The sequence below is a fragment of the Thalassophryne amazonica genome, chromosome 23, assembly GCF_902500255.1.
Source record: "Thalassophryne amazonica chromosome 23, fThaAma1.1, whole genome shotgun sequence".
Lineage (NCBI taxonomy): Eukaryota > Metazoa > Chordata > Actinopteri > Batrachoidiformes > Batrachoididae > Thalassophryne > Thalassophryne amazonica.
This window is the reverse complement of record NC_047125.1, coordinates 30,972,933-30,997,620: the sequence shown is the minus strand read 5'-3', so window position 1 is coordinate 30,997,620 and position 24,688 is coordinate 30,972,933. Positions and strand designations below refer to the sequence as shown.

At 40.8% G+C, this 24,688-nt stretch overlaps 1 protein-coding gene across 2 annotated transcripts in view; it reads right to left on the bottom strand.

Annotated features, from left to right (window-relative positions):
- Nucleotides 1-24,688, bottom strand: part of si:dkey-172j4.3 (diacylglycerol kinase delta) — a 129,415-nt gene that overhangs the window by 48,298 nt on the left and 56,429 nt on the right. Inside the window, exon 1 of one of the 2 annotated variants that reach the window (XM_034164291.1) lies at nucleotides 1,552-1,764. The exons of the other annotated variant lie outside the window; for it this stretch is intronic. Within the exon in view, the coding sequence (XP_034020182.1) occupies nucleotides 1,552-1,692 (141 nt within the window). The 5' untranslated portion in view covers nucleotides 1,693-1,764. Of the gene's footprint in view, nucleotides 1-1,551; nucleotides 1,765-24,688 lie in introns of those variants that run through there. 2 annotated transcript variants of the gene reach the window in all.

Sequence of the window (24,688 nt, the reverse complement as noted above, 5' to 3'; positions counted from 1 at the left end):
GTGTAGGCTGTCAGATTATTTTGTACTGAGTGCTACGATATTGTGCTATATGCACGTTTGCATGTTAACTTTATTTATTTACATATGTATTCAACTCTTGTCACTGATCTTTCATGGGTTTGTTGGACTGTTGCGATATTTGTGGTAGTTGCCACTGGCTGTGGAAAATGTTTAAATTACAAATAGTCAAACAAAACAGTAGTACAACGAAAAAAAAAAAGAAAAAGGAAAAACGCATTCCACATTGTACCTGGACAATACTGTGTTAGCATGACCACAATGATGTCATAAAGCCAGTTCATGAAATAAATTTCTTTTAAAATTAGTACTGATGCAGCATGTAGAATATTTTTGTCTGAAGGCAGCCACAAAAAAAAAAAAAAAAAAAAAAAAAACCCAAGACAAGTTGTGTATCAAAATTTAGAAGAATTTTTATCATCTAGAATTGGCAGCACTGGTGGTCACAAGATCAAAGATGTAGAAAGTAAAAATGTAAAAATCACACGTGAAGAGGGAGATGGTTAGAAGTCTCTGCTTTTCTTGCATGGATACAAAATCCTTTCTGTGGGGTTGTGTGGAACGCCTGTGTCATCTACGCATTTGTACATAACCTGGCAAGTAAATTTACTTCTGATTTAGTACAGCTGTGTGGGTATGGGTCATCTCTCACTGACAACCACACCTACTCCTAATCCATCATTAATGCAGCATTCATAAACCATCCACCAGCTGGGAGATGCACCTATGGGATATTACACTTTTAAAACAAAGTCACTTTTTGAATCGATGTGGTGCGTCAAAGCTCACAGACTTCACAGAGTTGTCTTCATATGCACCTTCATTTGTTGAGTTGTAAGGTTTTCACCCAATGGCCACAATATGACCATTGAATATTGTGAAAGCTTTGCATACGTCCGTCCATCAGTCTGTGCTCAGTATAACTCCAGTCCTGTTAATGCCAGGGTCTTCAAAATCACAGGGAACATTCTTGGGACACAGACCTTGAGCAAGTTTGAAGATCGCTAACCTTGACCTATTTTAAGAGGTCAAAAGGTAAATAAGCTTTAAGCACTGTGATAAACCCTTGTTTGTAGTATTTATTGCTTTCCTTATATTACTGTTTGCCAAAACTATCATCCCGGCAGGTGCCTTATAGTTCTGTGATTTTCACAGTTTTTGCAGCAGATTACATAATACAAGCACATAAACCTTTTCTGAGCAACATAGGTAATTAAAATTTGCACAAACATTTAAATGAAAGTGGCATATGAATGCCTCCAAGTTTTAAGAGCTGATGTGTACAAAAAGACTCATGTTACCCGACATATGGAAGCTGAGCAGTGCTGTCAAACACCCCAAGCTGCACCAGTGTAGTCAACCACTTAGGGTTCCCCACACCTCTAACAACTGGGAACTAAAGCACTGAACAAACACTGCCACAAAATGTATCCAGACCTCATTCAAGAAATAACCTTTAACATACAAGTGACAGGTGCACGCCACGTTTCAGACTTGTAGGGGGTCATGTGGGTGACAGTACATCACACTGACCTCTTCCACTAGGTGACGCTCTTGTTTCTCCAGGTGATCTGAGTCCAGCTGATCATCAAGGCTGAAGTGATGGTCTTCTCTCTCATAGTGAAACAGCAGGGGTGCCACGCAGCAGTCGCTGGGCTGACACAATCGTGGCATAAGTTGTGGTTGTCCAACGTTAACAACCCTGGTTAAACTTAAATAATCAGCTACAAGTACTGCCAGTTGGTGTCAGTTTTGCTCTCGTGCTAATTAGACTGTTGTGTCGGTGTTGCTTTCTTCTTCTTCGCTTAAAATGATCATTCTCTGACTCCCGGCTCCTCAGATCTTCCTTGCCAGCAGCTCCTCAAACACTACAACTCTGCTTCCTCACTCAAACTTCCCCTGTCAGGTAGGCACACCCACCCAGGTCTGCAGCAAACCACACCTTTTGTAGGTTTCTGCTTTGACACACATCCTGAAGAGAAGAAGCTCATGCAAATTAGCTGCAGCCGTCGCCTCTATGACAAACAGCTAAAAGAAGTGGAGATTTCCTTGAGGCTATAAATAGAAGCAGAAGAACTTGTCCTAATAACAGAGAGAGAACACTCAAGACAAATTCTATCCAATGTTTGATGCACAATTACACCGGTGACATGTTGAATACACAATGAGCAATGGTAGAGTCGAGACAACAGCCTTTATTATATGAAAATAAAGGATATTTGATTACAAATACTACTGTTCTGCAAGTACAGTACGTCCATTTTCCACTCAGGGTCGCCACAGCAGGTCAGAGGTGGCTCTGCATGCTGATTTGGCACAAGTTTACGTTGGATCCCCTTTTCTGATGCCATCACAAAATGTTTTGGATGTCACGCAGTGACTCGGATTATTTGGGCCATGCTATATCCTTCATTTTCAGGCGGAAGAAGGCTACAGTTGGCTGCTTCCCAGGCAGCCCTTGAAATGGGACAGCCTGGTTATGCCACTTACGATGTAAATAGCCAACAACTGCAGCCGTCCAGCGCAGAACACAGCCTCAAATTTCAAAGGTTTCATTCTATTTCATCTAATCATTCACCGAACTGACATTTAAAGATGTCAGTTCAAATTAATCTCTGTTTGCAGTTGCTGGCCTGAAACGGTACTTCTTCCTCCACAACACTGCCCCCAATTGGTCCTCGTCAGACCCCTGGGGTGAGGGTTTGTTCTGCCCCTGCCTTCTTCCAATGACAGGATTTGAGCTCTGTTAAAACTGGGCATCCCCCCAAAATGTTCCAAACATTCTGTACAATATCACTACGGATTAATTAAATCTTTGACTAACCCGAGAGAAGATGGTGAAATTAACTATTTGCTGAAACGTTCTGATTTCCTTACTTTTGGAAGATAGCGGCACAAAAATAATTAATATTAGTACATGGCGTTTCCCGCTGGCACAGGAAATATTGTTGCATTTTCCATTTTAACGCCGTCAGGCTTAAACAGTTAAGGATCACAGACATGTTGCGTAATGCCCTGTCAGACTGCATGAGCTGTCCTGACTGCGTGTTCACACCTCCACTCTGCTATGTGTCATTACCAGACCTGTGTCAGATCAGTGTCTCATCTGCCAAATTAAATTAAAGCTGGTGCGTGTATGTTTTCTGCCAGTCGGCGTCTCATTGTGTCTTTAATGAACACAAACATGCTGCTCCCTGTAGACAAACACACAGACGCCAACTATCTCTCCCTCTATCTCTCTCTGCAGAAGCCTTTTGTTCCACCTGTTTTTCTCACTCATGATTTGGTCACTTCAGAATATAATTAAATAATTTAATTGTGGACTTCAATGAGTCATATTTTCTTACTGACGTTTTCTCCGTCTAGTTCATTCTTGCTACTGCAATTTTCCTGGTAGGTAGAAGGCAGATAAATGCAGGCCATTTTAAAACATTTTCTGCCTCTCTTAATGCATGTTAGCGTTGTTATCTCAACTGAGGTGGTTATTAGCGAGGCCACCGTAGGCGTGCGCACCTGCAATTGGCTTGACCTCTATGCAAGTATGTTTCAGAATGTAGAAGCATTAATCTGATTTTAATCTAACTTGACAGGTACATTGGACCTATGGAGGTGAGCCTGTTTTGCATTTCTGGTCAAGATCCAACAACAATCAAGGTCAGGTTTCAGGCTCTATGCTAATATATAAGAAAATGGCTTATTCTACAAAGAAAGAAAAAAGATCAGATATTATTTTGGTAGTGAATTTGACTGCTTAAGTCAATAAAACACTGAGTGTGGAGTCGCTGAGTGTTTTTTGAGCAGCGTTTATCTGCATGAGAACATTCCAATAATCTATGAACAAATTTCAATAAACTTTACTGAAGGGTTTGGCTACATGTCAAGAAAGAACAGGGTTTGAGGCAGTCCAAGATCAAGAACCATGATAGATTTTTTACAATTTGTTAATTGCTGCCCACTAGTGGTCAAAACACATTCCAATTAATCTAACAGATGTGTGCGTGTGTGTGTGTTCTGTTAATTAGTTCCCTCTACTGGATATTTCATATAATTACAACAAATTTATTAACCACCTGTGGTAATCAGTGCATGTTAATTTGTTAATTACTACAGTGACAAGTGTATGTTGGAACACAGGTTATGTGAGGTGCATTTTGGACAACATATTGCAAAAAAAAAAAAAAAAAATACTGATACAATTCTGTGGAAACTGGGTCCCCGAGTGTCAGGAAAGACCTGCTGAACACTGAACTCTCAGATTGTAAGTACAGAGGTGAGGCAATAAACAGTTTATGACCTGAAGAGGGGAAAATATGGCTTTGTGGGTTAGGTTTTACTTTGTGGGAAACTAATGTATAATACTGTAATAAATAATTGTTTAAAAAATCGATAGTTGCTGTAAAACCAGCTGTAATTACAGTCATTAACTCAGGCAAGGAGGTTTATGGTTTCGTAACCTTACCACAAAAGACCTTTTCACAGGATGTGTGCAAAGGTCTCAATCTGGTGACCCTTAGGCCAGATACAGCCCATGACCGAGATGATAATAGCATCATTATTTACAACATTGGGTAATAATTCCAATAAGTACCACCAAGATAATCAGGATCATTGGTGCAGATGCTGACTGTGTCCCATCAGTGACGCCCACAAAAACTGGAACTCTGCTTTTGGTTATTTTTCTGCTGTTCTATTGACTTCCCTGATCTCCGATGTATACTGGACAGATCTGAGGCAGACTGCGGAGCCACAGGGATGAGGATCAGCACCTGCCAACCTGAGACCATGGTCCTCTGTCAGAAAAAGGTGGATTACCTCCTCTGGGTCAGGAAAGAGTTACTACTACAAGAGAATTTCAAGAGTCTCAGGGTCGAGTTGAGCCAAGATTGAGCGCGACATCAACAGACTGATGGGGGCCGTGTCGGAGATCCTGCGCATGCTGCACCAGACTGTCGTGGTGATTTACACTCCTGTCCTTTTTGTAGTTTGGCATAGGCTACGCAGGATGAAGTTTTAACTAGCTCCAGAAATAATGTTGGTGCAGCACTCCACTTATTGTTAGATGTGTAGTTTCAGCATATTTCTTTACACATTAAAAAAAGATCCTGAGCTCGAGCAAGTTATTATATTAACTTTTAATTAAGCTTTAATAATCCGTAAGTGGTCAGACAGATGCGCCTCTATGAGCCACTCTGTTTTTAAGCAAATAATGATGTTCCTGAACAACACCTGTTTATTGATGAGTTCTTGGCACGTTCAGGTGCTTCAGCTAATTAAAACAGATGCGGTCTGTCTGCTGCAGATACTGAACCATCCGACCTTTCAAAGCAGCTCCGGTTTGTCTAATCCATGCTGTTCCTGAATGCACGTTGTCTGAATGCCTAATCAAGGTGGCATGCACATGCACTTATTGCTTCTCTCCAGCAGATGGAACACTCAGAATGAGATGGGGTGGGGAAGAGAAGAGGGGTGCAAAGGAAGAGGAAGGATGAAAGAACAAGAAGGGGAATAGAAGGGGAGGAGAGACTTTTTTTTTTTAAACTCTTCGTTGAGTCTCCGAGCTGTGTGTTGGTTTATAAATAGCAACGCGCACACATGGGAGTCCCCTCGGAGACGTGCAAATCCCTCTGCACGCTCAAAAAAAAACAAACAAAAAAAAACTTGCACTTCTGTAAGGTTACATAATGGAGAAATAATTTTCACACTTTGCTTTGGACTACTTACAGCGGCACAGGAGCGGACTTTAGAATGGGTTTGAGACAGATGTGAAGACAGTACAGAAACAATCCTAAGGCAATATTACAAGTAGCCGACATCACCTGGGTTGTGGCGACACTGCAAACTCCACCCATCTGGCACTCAGAGGTGAACAAAACAAACATTATCGTTGTGTATAGAGGAAAAAAAAGCGCAGACCCACCACAGAGTTTGCTCAGGTTCTTGATAATTACTTATTTTACATAGGAAGAACGACTATTAGAACCAGACAATGAGGCACAATTCTGTTGTGATGTGGATTAAGATCATACAAAATTACAAAAAAAAGAAAAAGAAAAAAAAGATTAAGACTGTTCCAAGAAAAAAAAAAAACAACAAAAAACAAATACATTTGCACTGACAGATGTGGAAAAAAAAATTAAAATTAAATGGCTATGTTACAAGTCTCAGCCAAAGCATAACCCTCTGGGGTCCAGGGCATAATTGGCGGTTACTGACTACCTTTGGTTTTACTTTCACAATTTACCTTGAAAGAAAAAAAAAAAAAAAAAGGTTACTTTGCCTTGTTTGGTGACATTTTTTCCCAGCACACCTCACCTGTATGACTTCACAGTTTTTCTTTCATTCTGACATACTGTATTAACATAATGAACCTAAATTCACCAAAATCAAAATAGAGAAAAGGTTTTTTTACTGCAAAAACCACAAACATGTTTAACAAACCATTTTTGTGACAGAAAGCAAATCGAAATTGCAACGTTCAAAAACATATGTACAAATATAGCAAACAAGGGTACATACAATTATTTACACTAAAACACAGGAAATGCTTCAGGCATTTTTTGTCCAACTATTTACAAAACAAAGAGATGCAACATACAATTCATGTCCATCACAAGACAGAGTGCTAACATTCCTGGCCCAGAAGAGGAGTGCCACTCCTCCTGTTGTCCACCTGGAGGTAGTGCTGGCATTTTAGTTTATCTTTGGTGACACACAAGTGAGGCTACATTTGCATTGTCTCACTGTCTAGCCTTGTGAACTTTGTGGCTGCCTGAATTGGTGTTTCCTTCAACCATGGTGTCTCTTTAGAGACGTTTAGGCAAAGGCAGCCACCACGAACAAAGAAGCAGCAGCAGTCCATGTGGGATTTCTTCAGGTATTAAGATTATTATTATTATTATACCAGACAGGGTTCAGCAGACCAGCACAAAGTACAGCAGAGGCCAGTACTGGTGCTGATAATTTTATATAGTAGTGTTCAGAATAATAGTAGTGCTATGTGACTAAAAAGATTAATCCAGGTTTTGAGTATATTTCTTATTGTTACATGGGAAACAAGGTACCAGTAGATTCAGTGGATTCTCACAAATCCAACAAGATCAAGCATTCATGATATGCACAGTCTTAAAGCTATGAAATTGGGCTATTAGTAAAAAAAAAAAAAAAAAGTAGAAAAGGGGGTGTTCACAATAATAATAGTGTGGCATTCAGTCAGTGAGTTCATCAATTTTGTGGAACAAACAGGTGTGAATCAGGTGTCCCCTATTTAAGGATGAAGCCAGCACTTGTTGAACATGCTTTTCTCTTTGAAAGCCTGAGGAAAATGGGACGTTCAAGACATTGTTCAGAAGAACAGCGTAGTTTGATTAAAAAGTTGATTGGAGAGGGGAAAACTTATACACAGGTGCAAAAAATTATAGGCTGTTCATCTACAATGATCTCCAATGCTTTAAAATGGACAAAAAAAAAAAAAAAACAGATGTGGAAGAAAATGGAAAAAACCATCAAAATGGATAGAAGAATAACCAGAATGGCAAAGGCTCACCCATTGATCAGCTCCAGGATGATCAAAGACAGTCTGGAGTTACCTGTAAGTGCTGTGACAGAAGACACCTGTGTGAAGTTAATTTATTTGCAAGAATCCCCCACAAAGTCCCTCTGTTAAATAAAAGATGTGCAGAAGAGGTTACAATTTGCAAAAGAACATGTCAACTGGCCTAAAGAGAAATGGAGGAATATTTTGTGGACTGATGAGAGTAAAATTGTTCTTTTTGGGTCCAAGGGCCGCAGACAATTTGTGAGACGACCCCCAAACTCTGAATTCAAACCACAGCTCACAGTGAAGACAGTGAAGCATGGTGGTACAAGCATCATTCTATGATTCTATCTTGGTTCCAAACCAACAAAATTAATGGCTCGCAGAAGTGAAGAAATCATGAAAAACTGTGGTTATACAACTAAATACTAGTTTAGTGATTCACAGGATTGCTAAAAAAAGCAGTTTGAACATAATAGTTTTGAGTTTGTAGCGTCAACAGCAGATTCTACTATTATTGTGAACACCCCCTTTTCTACTTTTTTTTTTTTTTTTTTTACTAATAGCCCAATTTCATAGCCTTAAGAGTGTGCATATCATGAATGCTTGGTCTTGTTGGATTTGTGAGAATCTACTGAATCTACTGGTACCTTGTTTCCCATGTAACAATAAGAAATACAACCCCTGGCAAAAATTATGGAATCACCGGCCTCGGAGGATGTTCATTCAGTTGTTTAATTTTGTAGAAAAAAAGCAGATCACAGACATGACACAAAACTAAAGTCATTTCAAATGGCAACTTTCTGGCTTTAAGAAACACTATACGAAATCAGGAAAAAAAAAATTGTGGCAGTCAGTAACGGTTACTTTTTTAGACTAAGCAGAGGGAAAAAAATATGGAATCACTCAATTCTGAGGAAAAAATTATGGAATCATGAAAAACAAAAGAACGCTCCAACATATCACTAGTATTTTGTTGCACCACCTCTGGCTTTTATAACAGCTTGCAGTCTCTGAGGCATGGACTTAATGAGTGACAAACAGTACTCTTCATCAATTTGGCTCCAACTTTCTCTGATTGCTGTTGCCAGATCAGCTTTGCAGGTTGGAGCCTTGTCATGGACCATTTTCTTCAACTTCCAAAGATTTTCAATTGATTAAGATCCAGACTATTTGCAGGCTATGACATTGACCCTATGTGTCTTTTTGCAATGAATGTTTTCACAGTTTTTGCTCTATGGCAAGATGCATTATCATCTTGCAAAATGATTTCATCATCCCCAAACATTATTTCAATTGATGGGATAAGAAAAGTGTCCAAAATATCAACGTAAACTTGTGCATTTATTGATGATGTAATGACAGCCATCTCCCCAGTGCCTTTACTTGACATGCAGCCCCATATCAATGACTGTGGAAATTTACATGAATTTACCAAACAAACGTTCCAGCATCATCACCTTGCCCAATGCAGATTCGAGATTCATCACTGAATGACTTTCATCCAGTCATCCACAGTCCATGATTGCTTTTCCTTAGCCCATTGTAACCTTGTTTTTTTCTGTTTAGGTGTTAATGATGGCTTTCGTTTAGCTTTTCTGTATGTAAATCCCATTTCCTTTAGGCGGTTTCTTACAGTTCGGTCACAGACGTTGACTCCAGTTTCCTCCCATTCGTTCCTCATTTGTTTTGTTGTGCATTTTTGATTTTTGAGACATACTGCTTTAAGTTTTCTGTCTTGACGCTTTGATGTCTTCCTTGGTCTACCAGTATGTTTGCCTTTAACAACCTTCCCATGTTTGTATTTGGTCCAGAGTTTAGATACCGCTGACTGAACAACCAACATCTTTTGTAACATTGCGTGATGATTTACCCTACTTTTAAGAGCTTGATAATCCTCTCTGTTTCAATTTGATGTTTCAACACCTCTCGTGTTGGAGCCATGATTCATGTCAGTCCACTTGGTGCAACAGCTCTCCAAAGTGTGATCACTCCTTTTTAGATGCAGACTAACGAGCAGATCTGATTTGATGCAGATGTTAGTTTTGGGGATGAAAATTTACCGGGTGATTCCATAATTTTTTCCTCAGAATTGAGTGAGTCCATATTTTTTTCCCTCTGCTTGGTCTAAAAAAGTAACCGTTACTGACTGCCACAATTTTTTTTTCCTGATTTCTTATAGTGTTTCTTAAAGCCAGAAAGTTGCCATTTGAAATGACTTTAGTTTTGTGACATGTCTGATCTGCTTTTTTTCTACAAAATTAAACAACTGAATGAACATCCTCCGAGGCCGGTGATTCCATAATTATTGCCAGGGGTTGTATACTCAAAACTTGGATTAATCTTTTTAGTCACATAGCACTACTATTATTCTGAACACTAATATATATATATATATATATATATAGACACACACACACAGTGAGGAAAATAAGTACGAGGTCTGTTAGAAAAATATCCGACCTTTTTATTTTTTTCAAATTGATGGATTTGAATCATGTGTGCTTGCATGAGCCAACCTTGAACCTTTGTGCGCATGCGTGAATTTTTTGATGCCTGTCGATTGTGTCATTTCCTGGTAAGCAGCCTCTGTGTGAGGTGTGTGTCGTGCGCTCGGCGTTTTTTCATTCCAAGGAAAAAGACGGAACAACTGGAGCAGCGCGACTCCATCAAATTTTGCCAGAAATTGGGCGACAACCAGGTGGAAATCATTTGGATTATTCAGACGGCTTTCGGTGACAATGCTATGGGCATCACACAGATTAAGGAGCGGTACAACCGGTTTAAAGACGGCCGGACAACAGTGGAGAGCGAGCCGCGCTCCGGTCGGCCATCAACACGCTGAAATGACCAGATCATTTCCAAAGTGAACGCTGTTGTGATGTGGGACCGTCCTGTGACTATCTGAGAAATTGCGTAAGAGGTGGACATCAGCACTTTTTCAGCACATTCCACAGTGACAGAAGATTTGGCCATGAAAAGAGCTGCAGCAAAATTCATGCCGAAGCTGCTGACGGAGCAAAAGCGCCTTCGCGTTGAAGTCTCACAGGACATGCTGGACTCCGAAAAATGATGCCCACCTCTTCCACCATTCGGAAGATTCAGACAGCTTTCGGTGGCTTTTCAGTCGTGTGACTATCGGAGAAATTGTGGAAGAGGTGGGCATGTCACAACATGTCCTGTGAGGCTTCAACACAAAGGCACTTTTGCTCCATCAGCTTCGTGACGAAGCCATCGGCACAAATTGGATTTTTTTTTTTTTTGATTTTGTCTCTCACAGTGGACATGCACCTAAGATGAAAATTTCAGACCCCTCCATGATTTCTAAGTGGGAGAACTTGCAAAATCGCAGGATGTTCAAATACTTATTTTCCTCACTGTATGTATGTATATATATATATATATATATATATATATATATATATATATGAAATTGTAATTAGGTATTATTGAGTATTATGCCCTCTCAACTCAAAAGGCAGCTGCTATGCAGGCTAATTTCTGTGAAAGAATAAAGTATGCCATTCTGAATACAGGGCACCCAGCAGAGTTCGATCAAAATATAAGGGAACATATAGGAATCCAATGAGGAAAATATTGTAATGACCATGATGGCTGTGCACTTCACAAAAGCGAAGGAACTTAACACCGAGGATAATGTCAAACGCTTCATTCAGACTCACCCCAGGTGCCTCTTCTGCATCTCTGATTTAAAACCAGGAGGATAAATCATCTTGAACAATGAAGACTCAATGATGTGTCATTACCAACTTTGTTTGCCTGCCTAGTTGATGTGCAACCTCACCATTATGCAGAGTATAAAACAATACTATGACATTTGATTTCAGAACCTGGATTAATTTATACTCAACAAAAATATAAACGCAACACTTTTGGTTTTGCTCCCATTTTGTATGAGATGAACTCAAAGATCTAAAACTTTTTCCACATACACAATATCACCATTTCCCTCAAATATTGTTCACAAACCAGTCGAAATCTGTGATAGTGAGCACTTCTCCTTTGCTGAGATAATCCATCCCACCTCACAGGTGTGCCATATCAAGATGCTGATTAGACACCATGATTAGTGCACAGGTGTGCCTTAGACTGCCCACAATAAAAGGCCACTCTGAAAGGTGTAGTTTTGTTTTATTGGGGGGGGATACCAGTCAGTATCTGGTGTGACCACCATTTGCCTCATGCAGTGCAACACATCTCCTTCGCATCATCTGTGAAGAGAACACCTCTCCAATGTGCCAAATGCCAGCGAATGTGAGCATTTGCCCACTGAAGTCGGTTACGAAGACGAACTGGAGTCAGGTCGAGACCCCGATGAGGATGCCGAGCATGCAGATGAGCTTCCCTGAGACGGTTTCTGACAGTTTGTGCAGAAATTCTTTGGTTATGCAAACTGATTGTTTCAGCAGCTGTCCGAGTGGCTGGTCTCAGACGATCTTGGAGGTGAACATGCTGGATGTGGAGGTCCTGGGCTGGTGTGGTTACACGTGGTCTGCGGTTGTGAGGCTGGTTGGATGTACTGCCAAATTCTCTGAAACGACTTTGGAGACGGCTTATGGTAGAGACATGAACATTCAATACACGAGCAACAGCTCTGGTTGACATTCCTGCTGTCAGCATGCCAATTGCACGCTCCCTCAAATCTTGCGACATCTGTGGCATTGTGCTGTGTGATAAAACTGCACCTTTCAGAGTGGCCTTTTATTGTGGGCAGTCTAAGGCACACCTGTGCACTAATCGTGGTGTCTAATCAGCATCTTGGTATGGCACACCTGTGAGGTGGGATGGATTATCTCAGCAAAGGAGAAGTGCTCACTATCACAGATTTAGACTGGTTTGTGAACAATATTTGAGAGAAATGGTGATATTGTGTATGTGGAAAAAGTTTTAGATCTTTGAGTTCATCTCGTACAAAATGGGAACAAAACCAAAAGTGTTGCGTTTATATTTTTGTTGAGTGTATATTATGCATCATCCATCATCCATCTCAACTTGTTAATAAAATTATAGCAATTACCTGTTCCAAATGTCCAAAATACATGCTTGAATTGCCTGAGATTGCAGGAAAATGCATCCTTAATTTCAAAATTTTCCAGGCAGGCATGCCCCTGCACTCTCTAGTCAATCCCTCCCCCCTTCAAAGAAATGTTGATATGCCCCGATTTGGCAGAGGTATGCGCTCAAGTGCCAGTCTACTCTATTATCTCCTCACTTCCTGTGTGTTAAACTTGTAATGTAAAGGCATGTAGCGTTGCCATAGTAACAGCCCAACTTAAAACAGCCCTTCAGTTTGGATAACTAAGGACACATCAGTGTACACACATGCAACAATCACCAAGTTGTGTTACGTTCATTCAACAAGATTTAGTCAGCTGTGTGCAGCTGTGCACTTAAACACAAATGGTTTGCATCATCTGTCATGTACAAACATGACGTCTGACCACACACAGGCATACACCAAGTCAGGACGAGGCGTGGGAGGACTATGCACCATGGTGACCACATCCTGTCTCATGTACCTCTGTGCGTTTATTAATAGACATAGCGATGTGCGAGAAAAGGCCACAGCCACACTAACACAAGAGTCAGTACTGAAACAATCAACACAGCAACAGATAATCAGCAAATATCTGAAGCAGGTAAAGTCAACAAGAAAGGGGGGGCGAGGGCACGGCCACACAACACTAAAGGGGTGACCCAAAAAAGGTCCAGTCATTCACCCATTTCAACTAAAAAAATATGCACACAGACAAATTTAGAACTTTTGTTTTACACTGCAGTCACACTTGCTAATTTTCTAAATCGGGCAAACTTTTCAATACGCTCTGACGTGTGTGTTGTTGCTAATATAAATCTGTATTTGCTGGTTGTTAGTGGCTGTGTTAAGTAACACCACCACACTGGCTCTCTATAGTAGCTCAGTTAGCAGACAAAAATGAACCTGGTGCAAGCAAATCACACTTTCTGCTGACATTTGTTCAGTGGGAAATAAGATGAAAAACCATTTAGTTCCACACTGACAATAGCTACAGCAGTTTCTGCAAGAAGTGACTAACTCAAACCCTAATCAGGAGATCAGGATACTATTTTAGTCATGCTTCAAATTACGTAGGATCTCATTGCAAATCGGTGTAAAGTAGTTCTAAAGCTATTTCAAAAAGAGGTTTAAACTGGATTGAATCTGCCCAAGACAGCAAAGCTCTTTTACACACTTTAAATTAATGTAAAGTGACATTAAAAGGAATTGCTCTGTACAAAACAATTTCATTAACTAGTTGCATTCTGAGCCACAAATATGTCTGTGTTGGAAGATAATTAACCTTTAATACTTACTGCCACTGATATTTATTAAGAACAATTTTTAATTTTCTGTTCAGAAATAAAACCAAACCAATTTTTTTTTGAGAGAGAAAGAGAGAGAGAGAGAGAGAATCCAGAAAACATTTACAGCACTTCACTTTTCCATTTTGCTATATTACAGCCTTATTCCAAAATGGATGGAATTCATCTTTTTTCCTCAAAATTCTACACACAATACCCCATAACGACAGTGTTAAAAGTTGTTTTCTGTAAGATTTCTGAAAATGTATTTTATATATATATATATATATATATATATATATATATACACACACACACACACACACACACAACCCCTGGCAAAAAGTATGGAATCACTGGCCTCGGAGGATGTTCATTCAGTTGTTTAATTTTGTAGAAAAAAAAGCAGATCACAGACATGACACAAAACTAAAGTCATTGCAAATGGCAACTTTCTGGCTTTAAGAAACACTATAAGAAATCAGGAAAAAAAAAATTGTGGCAGTCAGTAACGTTACTTTTTTAGACTAAGCAGAGGGAAAAAAAAATATAGAATCACTCAATTCTGAAGAAAAAATTATGGAATCATGAAAAACAAAAGAACGCTCCAACACATCACTAGTATTTTGTTGCACCACCTCTGGCTGTTATAACAGCTTGCAGTCTCTGAGGCATGGACTTAATGAGTGACAAACAGTACTCTTCATCAATTTGGCTCATACTTTCTCTGATTGCTGTTGCCAGATCAGCTTTGCAGGTTGGAGCCTTGTCATGGACCATTTTCTTCAACTTCCAAAGATTTTCAATTGGATTAAGATCCGGACTATTTGCAGGCCATGACATTGACCCTGTGTCTTTTTGCAAAGAATGTTTTCACAGTTTTTGCTCTATGGCAAGATGCATTATCATCTTGAAAAATGATGTCATCATCCCCAAACATCCTTTCAATTGATGGGATAAGAAAAGTGTCCAAAATATCAACGTAAACTTGTGCATTTATTGATGATGTAATGACAGCTATCTCCCCAGTGCCTTTACCTGACATGCAGCCCCATATCATCAATGACTGTAGAAATTTACATGTTCTCTTCAGGCAGTCATCTTTATAAAGCTCATTGGAACGGCACCAAACAAAAGTTCCAGCATCATCACCTTGCCCAATTCGAGATTCATCACTGAATATGACTTTCATCCAGTCATCCACAGTCCACGATTGCTTTTCCTTAGCCCATTGTAACCTTGTTTTTTTCTGTTTAGGTGTTAATGATGGCTTTCGTTTAGCTTTTCTGTATGTAAATCCCATTTCCTTTAGGCGGTTTCTTACAGTTCGGTTACAGACGTTGACTCCAGTTTCCTCCCATTCGTTCCTCATTTGTTTTGTTGTGCATTTTCGATTTTTGAGACATATTGCTTTAAGTTTTCTGTCTTGACGCTTTGATGTCTTCCTTGGTCTACCAGTATGTTTGCCTTTAACAGCCTTCCCATGTTGTTTGTATTTGGTCCAGAGTTTAGACACAGCTGACTGAACAACCAACATCTTTTGCAACATTGCGTGATTTACCCTCTTAAGAGTTTGATAATCCTCTCCTTTGTTTCAATTGACATCTCTCGTGTTGGAGCCATGATTCATGTAGGTCCACTTGGTGCAACAGCTCTCCAAGGTGTGATCACTCCTTTTTAGATGCAGACTAACGAGCAGATCTGATTTGATGCAGGTGTTAGTTTTGGGGATGAAAATTTACAGGGTGATTCCATAATTTATTCCTCCCAATTCAATGAGTCCATATTTTTTTCCCTCTGCTTGGTCTAAAAAAGTAACCGTTACTGACTGCCACAATTTTTTTTCTTGATTTCTTATACTGTTTCTTAAAGCCAGAAAGTTGACATTTGAAATGACTTTAGTTTTGTGTCATGTCTGTGATCTGCTTCTTTCCCTCAAAATGAAACTGAATGAACATCCTCCGAGGCCGGTGATTCCATAATTTCTGCCAGGGGTTGTGCATATATATATATATATATATATATATATATAAAGAAATAGCATGTACATAAGTATTCACAGCCTTTGTCATGAAGCTCAAAATTGAGCTCAGGTGCCTCCTGTTTCCACTGATCATCCTTGAGATGTTTCTACAGCTTAACTGGAGTCCACCTGGGGTGAATTCAGTTGATTGGATATGATTTGGAAAGACACACACCTGTCTACATATAAGGTCCCACAGCTGACAGTGAATGCCAGCACAAACCAAGCATTAAGTTGAAGTTATCGTCTGTCGACCTCAAAGACAGGATTGTCTCGACAGAAGTCAGATGGAAGTCACTCCTTAGTAAAAGGCACATGGCAGCCCACCTGGAGTTTGACAAAAGGCACCTGAAGGACTCTTCAACCATGAAAAACAAAGTTCTCTGGTCTGATGAGACAAAGATTGAACTCTTTGGTGTGAATGCCAGGCACCATCCCTACAGTGAAGCATGGTGGTGGCAGCATTATGCTGTGGGGATGTTTTTTCAGCATAAGGAACTGGGAGACTAGTCAGGATTGAGGAAAAGATGAATGTAGCAATGTACAGAGACATCCTGGATGAAAACCTGCTCCACAGCGCTCTTGACCTCAGACTGGGGCGATGGTTCATCTTTCAGCAGGACAATGACCCTAAACACACAGCCAAGATATCAAAGGAGTGGCTTCAGGACAACTCCGTGAATGTCCTTGAGTGGCCCAGCCAGAGCCTAGACCTGAAGCCGACTGAACATCTCTGGAGAGATCTGAAAATGTCTGTGCACCGACGCTCCACATCCAACCTGATGGAGCTTGAGAGGTGCTGCAAAGAGGAATGAACCAAACTCCCCAAAGATAGGTGCACCAAGCTTGTGGCATCATATTCAAGAAGACTGGAGGCTGTAATTGCTGCCCAAGGTGCATCAACAAAGTAGTGAGCAAAGGGTGTGAGTACTTAGGTACGTGCGATTTCTTAGTTTATTTTAAATTTGTAAATTTAAAATTTTGAAATAAATTTGTAAAACAAAAAAAACAAACATCTGATGTCATTATGGGGTGTTGTGAGTTAATTACTCCATTTTGGAATAAGGCTGTAACAAAATGTGGAAAAAGTGAAGCGCTGTGAATACTTTCCAGACGTGCTGTATACATTCTGAGGTCCTGAACAGAAATAAGCCAAATGCATTTATAAATTCAGATACAACATATAGATATAAAAAAAATCATGCTGGGCAGGGTGATTGGTACCCTTTGATGAATTTATAATAAAATTGTCCTTACTAGATGGTAAATCTGTTTGAAGTAGGCCATTCTCAAAAAAACCTGTCCCCAAATCAAATCACATTTATTAATTTATATAGCGCCAATTCACAATGAAATCGTCTCAAGGCGCTTCACACAACATAAAAAAAAACTTAATTAAAAATTTAAAACAATAAAAAGACGACCATAAAAGAATACAAGAATAAAAACACATAACACTAATGATAAAACAGGGAAAACAAATGAGTCTTTAAACGTGACTTAAAAGTCTCCACAGTATCCGACTGCCGAATGTGTGCCGGGAGATCGTTCCACAGAGCTGGGGCACGGTAGGCGAAAACTGTGACCGGCAAGATTTTTTACTCACCCTGGGAACACATAGAAGTCCTGGACCCTGAGAATGCAGGGCCTGAGCTGGTACATAGGGGCTTACCAGGTCAGCCAAACAGGGAGGTGCAAGTCCATGAAAATCCGATCTTGCAGCAACTGGAAGCCAGTGCAGGGACACCAAAATGGGCATAATGTGGTCAAACTTTCTGCTTCGTGTCAAACGTCTGGCAGCAGCATTTTGAACCAGTTGAAGACCCCTAATCCTGGACTGCGGTAAGCCAGAAAATAGAGCATTACAATAGTCCAATCTAGAAGAGACAAATGCATGAATCGAAGTCTCAGCATCAGCCATAGACAGGATGGGATGAATCTTCGCTATATTTCGTAAATGGAAGAAAGCAATCCTCGTAATGTCTCTAATGTGGAGATCAAAGGACAACGTAGGATCAAAAATTACTCCAAGGTTCCTCACTTTATCCATATGATGTATAACACACAAACCTAGGCTAAGTGCTAGCTGATCAAATTGATGCCGATACCTCGCTGGACCAAGAACCATAACTTCAGTCTTATCAGAATTTAAAAGTAGGAAGTTACTAGACATCCAACTTCTAACTGATGCAAGGCAATCTTCCAAAGATTTTATGTGAATGAGATTACCAGCAGTTCTTGGCATGTACAATTGAGTGTCATCAGCATAGCAATGAAAGGAAATCCCAAAGCGCCGCAGTATATTCCCAAGGGGTGCAACAAAGGGGAAAAAAAGCAGGGGGCCTAAACCGGATCCCTGTGGAACCCCAAACTTCATGCCCCTACGATCAGAGGAGGTGCCATTACACAATACACAGTAAGAATGACTGGACAGGTATGACGTCAACCATGCAAGAGCAATTCCAGTAATCCCAAAGTGATTCTGCAGCCTATTGAGTAAAATATGATTATCCACAGTATCAAACGCAGCACTAAGATCCAGCAGCACCAAGACTGTAGTGAGATCTGAGTCCATTGCTCGCAAAAGGTTATTCACTACTTTAGTAAGTGCTGTCTCTGTGGAGTGATATTTTCTAAAATCAGACTGCAGTGGCTCAAAAAGATTATTCTCAGTGAGGTAGTCCACAAGCTGTCGCAAAACCACTTTTTCCAGGATTTTAGAACAAAATGATAGATTTGATACCTGTCTATAAATTTTTCAATACACTAGGGTTGAGATTGGATTTCTTAAGTAATGGTTTAATCACTGCAGATGTGAAACTTTTAGGAACAGATCCAGAAGTTAATGAGAGATTTACAATTTCCAGCACAGTTGGCCCAAGAATGGGCCACAGGTCCTTAAACAGTTTTGTTGGTATAGGATCAAATAAACAGGTTGTGCTTTTAGTAGACGTCACAAGCTTCGTCAGCGTGCCTAGCAAGTAGACTAGTGAGGGAAGCCACCAACACACCTATGACAACTCTGAAAGAGTTACTGGCTTCTGTTACTGTGATGGGAGTGCAACTATTGTCCATTGGATCAACAATTACAACGTCAGAGTGGAATGTAACAGAGAAGGTTGCTTTTTTTTGTGAGGTTTTTTTTTTACATTCAAGAAAACTGATCAGATCTAAGCTTCAGCCTCCCATGTACCTATTGGCAAGATGTAGATAAAATCTCAGGTTTTCTTTTGAAGAAAGCCCTTGTATTTTCCACTCCACTGTGAAGCCATTACTGGTGATACAATGATCAGAAGTTGTACTTCACCCATTCTTGTTGGCTTCCCTCACTAATATCTTTTTTTGCACTTTCACATGGTTTTTGAGAACTGTCTACTCTGGACATCAAGTACTCATACTGTTTGTATTACTGACATAAATGAAGTCTAAGACATATTCAGTGACTTAGAAATATTCCTGCTGAAAGAAAACTGTCCGGAAAGGTGATGATTTATTGAAAATTTATCAAAGGGTGTCAAGAAACGTGCCAGGCATACATTTGATAAACAGTTTTTAATTTTGGTTCGTGAAAGCATATTGTGTTCAATCCCTTTGAACATTTTTAAAGACTATTTCAGTTATAGAAAAATTTGTCTGCGTTCATGCCTGAATATATTTTAATATATGTCCTTAAAAACTCAGCAGCACTGTAAATATGCCTCATTGTTATCAAAGCCTCAATTTTTTAATTCACATCACAGGCACGTCTTTTAAAACATCGCCCCATTTTTGGCCTCAGTCGGTGATGTTTGTGCTCTGATAGATACATAATCCGCCGCTGCTTGGAGCATACGGACCAAATCTGGCTCTGATGTAGTGTAATCCTCACAAACACTCACGAAGAGATAAGTCTGTCAGCCACAATGACATGGATGGACGCAGAAACAGAGTGAAAGAGAGGTGGAAAATTTTCTTAATGTGCTGATGTTAATCGCATCCTTGTTTGGCTGTTAGAGAGCAATCATTCAAACAGAGCATTTACATTAGAAAAATGAAGGACAGAGCGAATTAAGCAAAACAGAGGGAAGAGAGAAGATGGAGAGAGACAACTGGCAGAGCAAAGTAGAAAAAAAAGGAGGATTCCAAAAGGAAGGGAAAAGGACATAACTGAGGATAACAGGAAAGGAGATGGGACATGAAGTAAAAAAAAAAAAAAAAAAAAGGGGGGGGCAATAAGAAAAATAAGAGGAATGTAGCTGGGAGAGGAAGAGCAAAAAATGAGGAGAGGACATGAGAGAAGAGAGAACAAAGATTGAGATCAGGAAAAAGCAAAAGGCGAGCAGAGGAGAGTAGGTGAGTGCAGATGACAGGAGAGGAGACAAGGAACAATAACAGGTGACAATGGAAAATAAGATAAAATGAGGAGATGTGTAAAAATAAATTTACAAAGAGGGAATGAAGAAAAGGAAACAAATGCAGAATAGAATACAGGAGAAGAGATTAAAGGAAAGGGGTCAAAAGATGAGTAAGAAAGAAGAAATGAGAGGAAGAGATGAGCAGAGAAGAGGGAATGGTTGAGGCAATAAAAGGAAACAGGAGAAGAAGAGGCAAGGAAACAAAAAAAAGGATATGAGAGGTGGTCAGAAAATGAGATGAAACAGGAAGCGGGGAGAGGAAAGAAAAAGAAATTAGATTTGGAGGAGAAAAAAAATGAGACAAGGGTACAGCAGAGGTGAAAGGAAAGGTGCCGAGGAAAGAAGAGGGGAAAGAATCAGAAGTGGGGAGAGGGAAGAAAATACCCACACAGAAGGGAAGGGCACATAGGACAGAAGGGAAGGAGAGAGATGAGGACAGGGAAGAGGAACAGAGCCAAGGAAAGAGGAGGTGTGAGAAAGATGATAAAGAAAAAGATATGAGAGAAAAGGAGAAATGCAGGTGAAGCAAAGCACAAAAGAAGCAGACCATGAGTGGGCCGCGCCAAACCACAACAAAATATGGCAAAAAGTCTGTGTGCCCCGATGGTGGCAATCATCTGTGATGATCACAGCGTGTGCTTTTAGCGTTTAAAGACGACATGTGCGAGCACGTTTGAGCCCAAGTTCCATTCAAGGCCAGCATGCGTGTCGGCGCCGAGACACTGTAACGAAGCCCGTGACAGAGGGCGCGTGTAATCATTTTGGACTGTCCCGGGAGTGATTTCCACCACCTATGTGGGGGTTTTCCTGCCCTCTTGACTCATTCCTCTACATTTTCATTCATAGCATAATGAGATGAGACAGTGATCTTCTGCTGAAAGTCATTTAGCAAACTGTCAAACTGTGTCTAATCAGACGAGGGACTAGTCATCGAAAACTGTCCACAGAATGTTCTCCCCCCGTGACACAAACAAGATAACTGGTGTCCACCAGGACCCTGACATTAGCAACAAGGCTTCATAAGTCAAACGCAAATAAAAGGTCAACTTTGCATGTTGCCGGCATGAACAAATCCAGACATGCAGCACGACGGCAACATTCTCAAAGTGCAACTGCAAATTATTGTTTAAAAAAACAACCAAAAAAAAACAACAACATGGCCCAAAATAGGAGGTTCACTGGTCCTCACCTGTATCTGTCAGAATGTCAAATTTCAGAGATGAAGAAGCAGTCATTTTTATGTTATTGACTGAACATCCACAGACTCAGTGAATGACAAATTGCTGTGAATAAAATAAGAGCGTCCACCAATCCTAATCACCTCAAAAATTCAGCGGAGTCTTCCATGCCCTAAAATCTATCTGTGGTGCAAATTTGGCGAGAACCCGTGAAGTAGTTTTAACATATTCCTTCAAAACCTATATAAAGTGAAATCTTGATCCAGAATTCGGATCCCCTCCAAAAGTTAGTGGAGTCTTCCATGGCCTAATATCCATCTGTGGTGAAAATGTACTCAAAATCAGTGCAGTAGTTTTGACGTAATCCTGCTGACAAACGATTTTATTATGTCCTTGGGGGACGTAACAAAACAGAGTTCATTGTCATGTCAACAAACCATGAATACAAGAAAACAAAAAAAAGTCTGAAAACACACAACTTTTATTTTGTTAAAAGTCAGCACATTCTAGGATGCCAGATGTAGACTGCAATATACAGCATTTGTGATTTCTGTGTACCAGAATGACTTGCACCACTACGGGACTTGCTCTGAAATGCTCCAAAATACTGCAGCAAAAAATAAGATAAAATAAAAAAAAGTGAGTGTGGAGGTGTAAAAGTGTAGGAGTGTGTATCAAGTGATGTGAGAAATATAAAAATTACTGTAACGCAGGGGTGGTGGCCAAGTGGTTAATGCGCTTGGTTTCTGTGCAGAAGGCTCCGGGTTCAAATCCCACCCCTGCCACATTTTATTATTTATTTATTTGAGCAAGTTAAAAACATTTATCTATTGCGCACATTCATCTTTTAGAGTCCGAACATTACTCAAAGGGAGTAGAATGAAGTAAAACTTATATTTTCTACCCCCTTTCACATGTATTATTTTCGGCTGTGCAGACAAGAATAAAAAAGATTTGAGATCATAGATACCTATATAAACACACACCTTGCATTATACATAAACACGTATTTACATAAATACATTACTTCTATACACAAATACCCTTGCATAAACCAATACACACACTAGATTCAATGAGATTTGATAATATAACAATTTTAACCCACATACATGCACCCATGGGCACCCAAGCCCATGCATGCATGCACATTTCCCTGTATTCGATTAGACTTGATATAATTTTTTATCCACATACATGCACCCGTGGGCAACCCCCACATGCCGGGTTACCGGGTTGCTCATTTCTGCATGTAATGTGGAGTTGCATCAGGAAGGGCATCCAGCGTAAAACCTGTGCCAATTCAACATGCAGATCCACCTTGGATTTGCTGTGGGGACCCCGAGTGCAAACAAGGGAGCAGCCAAAGGGACTTAATGTAGACAGAAAATATATATATATATATATATATATATACACACACACACTTTTATTTCATGTGCACATGGAATGAACAGTTCTGAAATGGGTCACATCATGTTGAGTAAGTATATCTAATATCAGAACAGGCTGGTTTGGCCGACAGCTGAAAACTTACAGTAATTACAGAATGTAGGTTGCCTCCTCCTGCGGGCAAAGCTGGGTTTTTCTTTCATTACCTCTTTCTGACAAACAGCTCCGTCTCTGCCTCTAACCTCTCTTCTCTCCATTCATCCATCTTTCCCTCTTTCTCAGTCATTAGCTCTCATTCCTTGCCTCAGATCAATACCACTCTTCCATCTCATCCTGTTGTCCATTCATCCTCCACCCACATCAATACTCTTCCTGTTCCGACATTATCCTCCCATTTATTTTTTCCACTCTCCAACGCCCCTCTGCTCTTTTATATGAAACCTCCCCTCTTCACTGCTTGCAGTGTATTTTGATTCATCTGCCCCATGTGTGCACAGTTCCAACAATCCAGCTTTCAGTTCAAACTGGTTTATAAACCACCCTCAAGTCCAACAGTCAAGATGCTCCACAATTTAAAACATGAACAGGAAAAAAACAATAAGCACACAAAATTAATGCACACAGGAGTTGAATACACCTTTCGGTGATACTTGGACACGTCATCAGTTAAGAACCCAGGGCCATAGGGTGTTTCGGGTCTTTGATCTTCATACACCCTCTCCTGGGCAACCCAGCCGGGGGTGATCAGTCCCTGACTTGTGTCCAAGTGGCGCATTGTTCCACGGATCCCCCCTGCGGATCCACAGCCACCTTGAGGCCCTCTCTTGATGGCTCTCTTGAATTGCAGTCCCTTCACTCCAAGGAGTTTAAGGGTTCGCACAAGTGAATGGCCAGCGAAGCCGCGGCACCCGACCTCGACAGGCTCACAACGGGCTTTCCAGCCGTTGTTCCAGCAATCAGAGATGAGCTCGGCATATTTAGCCTTCTTTCACTCGTTGGCCTCATCAATGCGGTCCTCCCAGGGAACAGTCAGTTCTATTAGGACCACTTGCTTGGTGGACACCGATGCTAACACCATGTCTGGGCGGAGAAGAGTGGTTGTGATGTTATCTGGGAACTTAAGCTGACTGCCAAGATCAGCTTGGAGTTTCCAGTCGCACGCTGTGGTGAGGAGCCCCCCCGAAGAGCTAGGCTGGTGTTGATTTGCCCTCTGTCCCAGTCTTATGAAAGAGATTAACTTTTTGGGGGTAGCCTGAGTCTTGCTGTGTTGGATCACCATGCAAATGGCGTCCGCCAAAGATCTTAAAACTTGGTCATGGAGCCAGCGGTATCGCCCCTCTCCTAGCGCCTTCGGACAGCAGCTCAGGATATGCTCCAAGGTGCCCCTTCTCTGGCACAGCTTGCAATCAGGAATATTGACCAGGCCCCAGGTGTGCAGATTGGCCAGGCTCGGAAGGACGTCATAAACTGACTGGATGAGGAACTTGATGCGTAGTGGCTCCGCTCTCCACATCTCTGCCCAAGTAATCTTGCGGGATTCTGCATGCTCCCACCGAGTCCACGCACCCTGCTTGGACATGCCAACCATCTTGCTGTATCGATATTCCTCCTCCTCCGCTCTTATCTCATCCTGAACCAGCTGACGCTTCTCCTTTCCACGGGCTAGATCGTAATGCAGCTTTGGAAAGCAATTCAGAAATGCCCGCCCCGTTGCGACTGAGCCTACCATCATCTTATGCCTCAGTGGCGCTTCAGCTCTGGTGATGGTCTCCTGAGCCTGCCACTTTCTTCCGGTCTTCACGAGGAT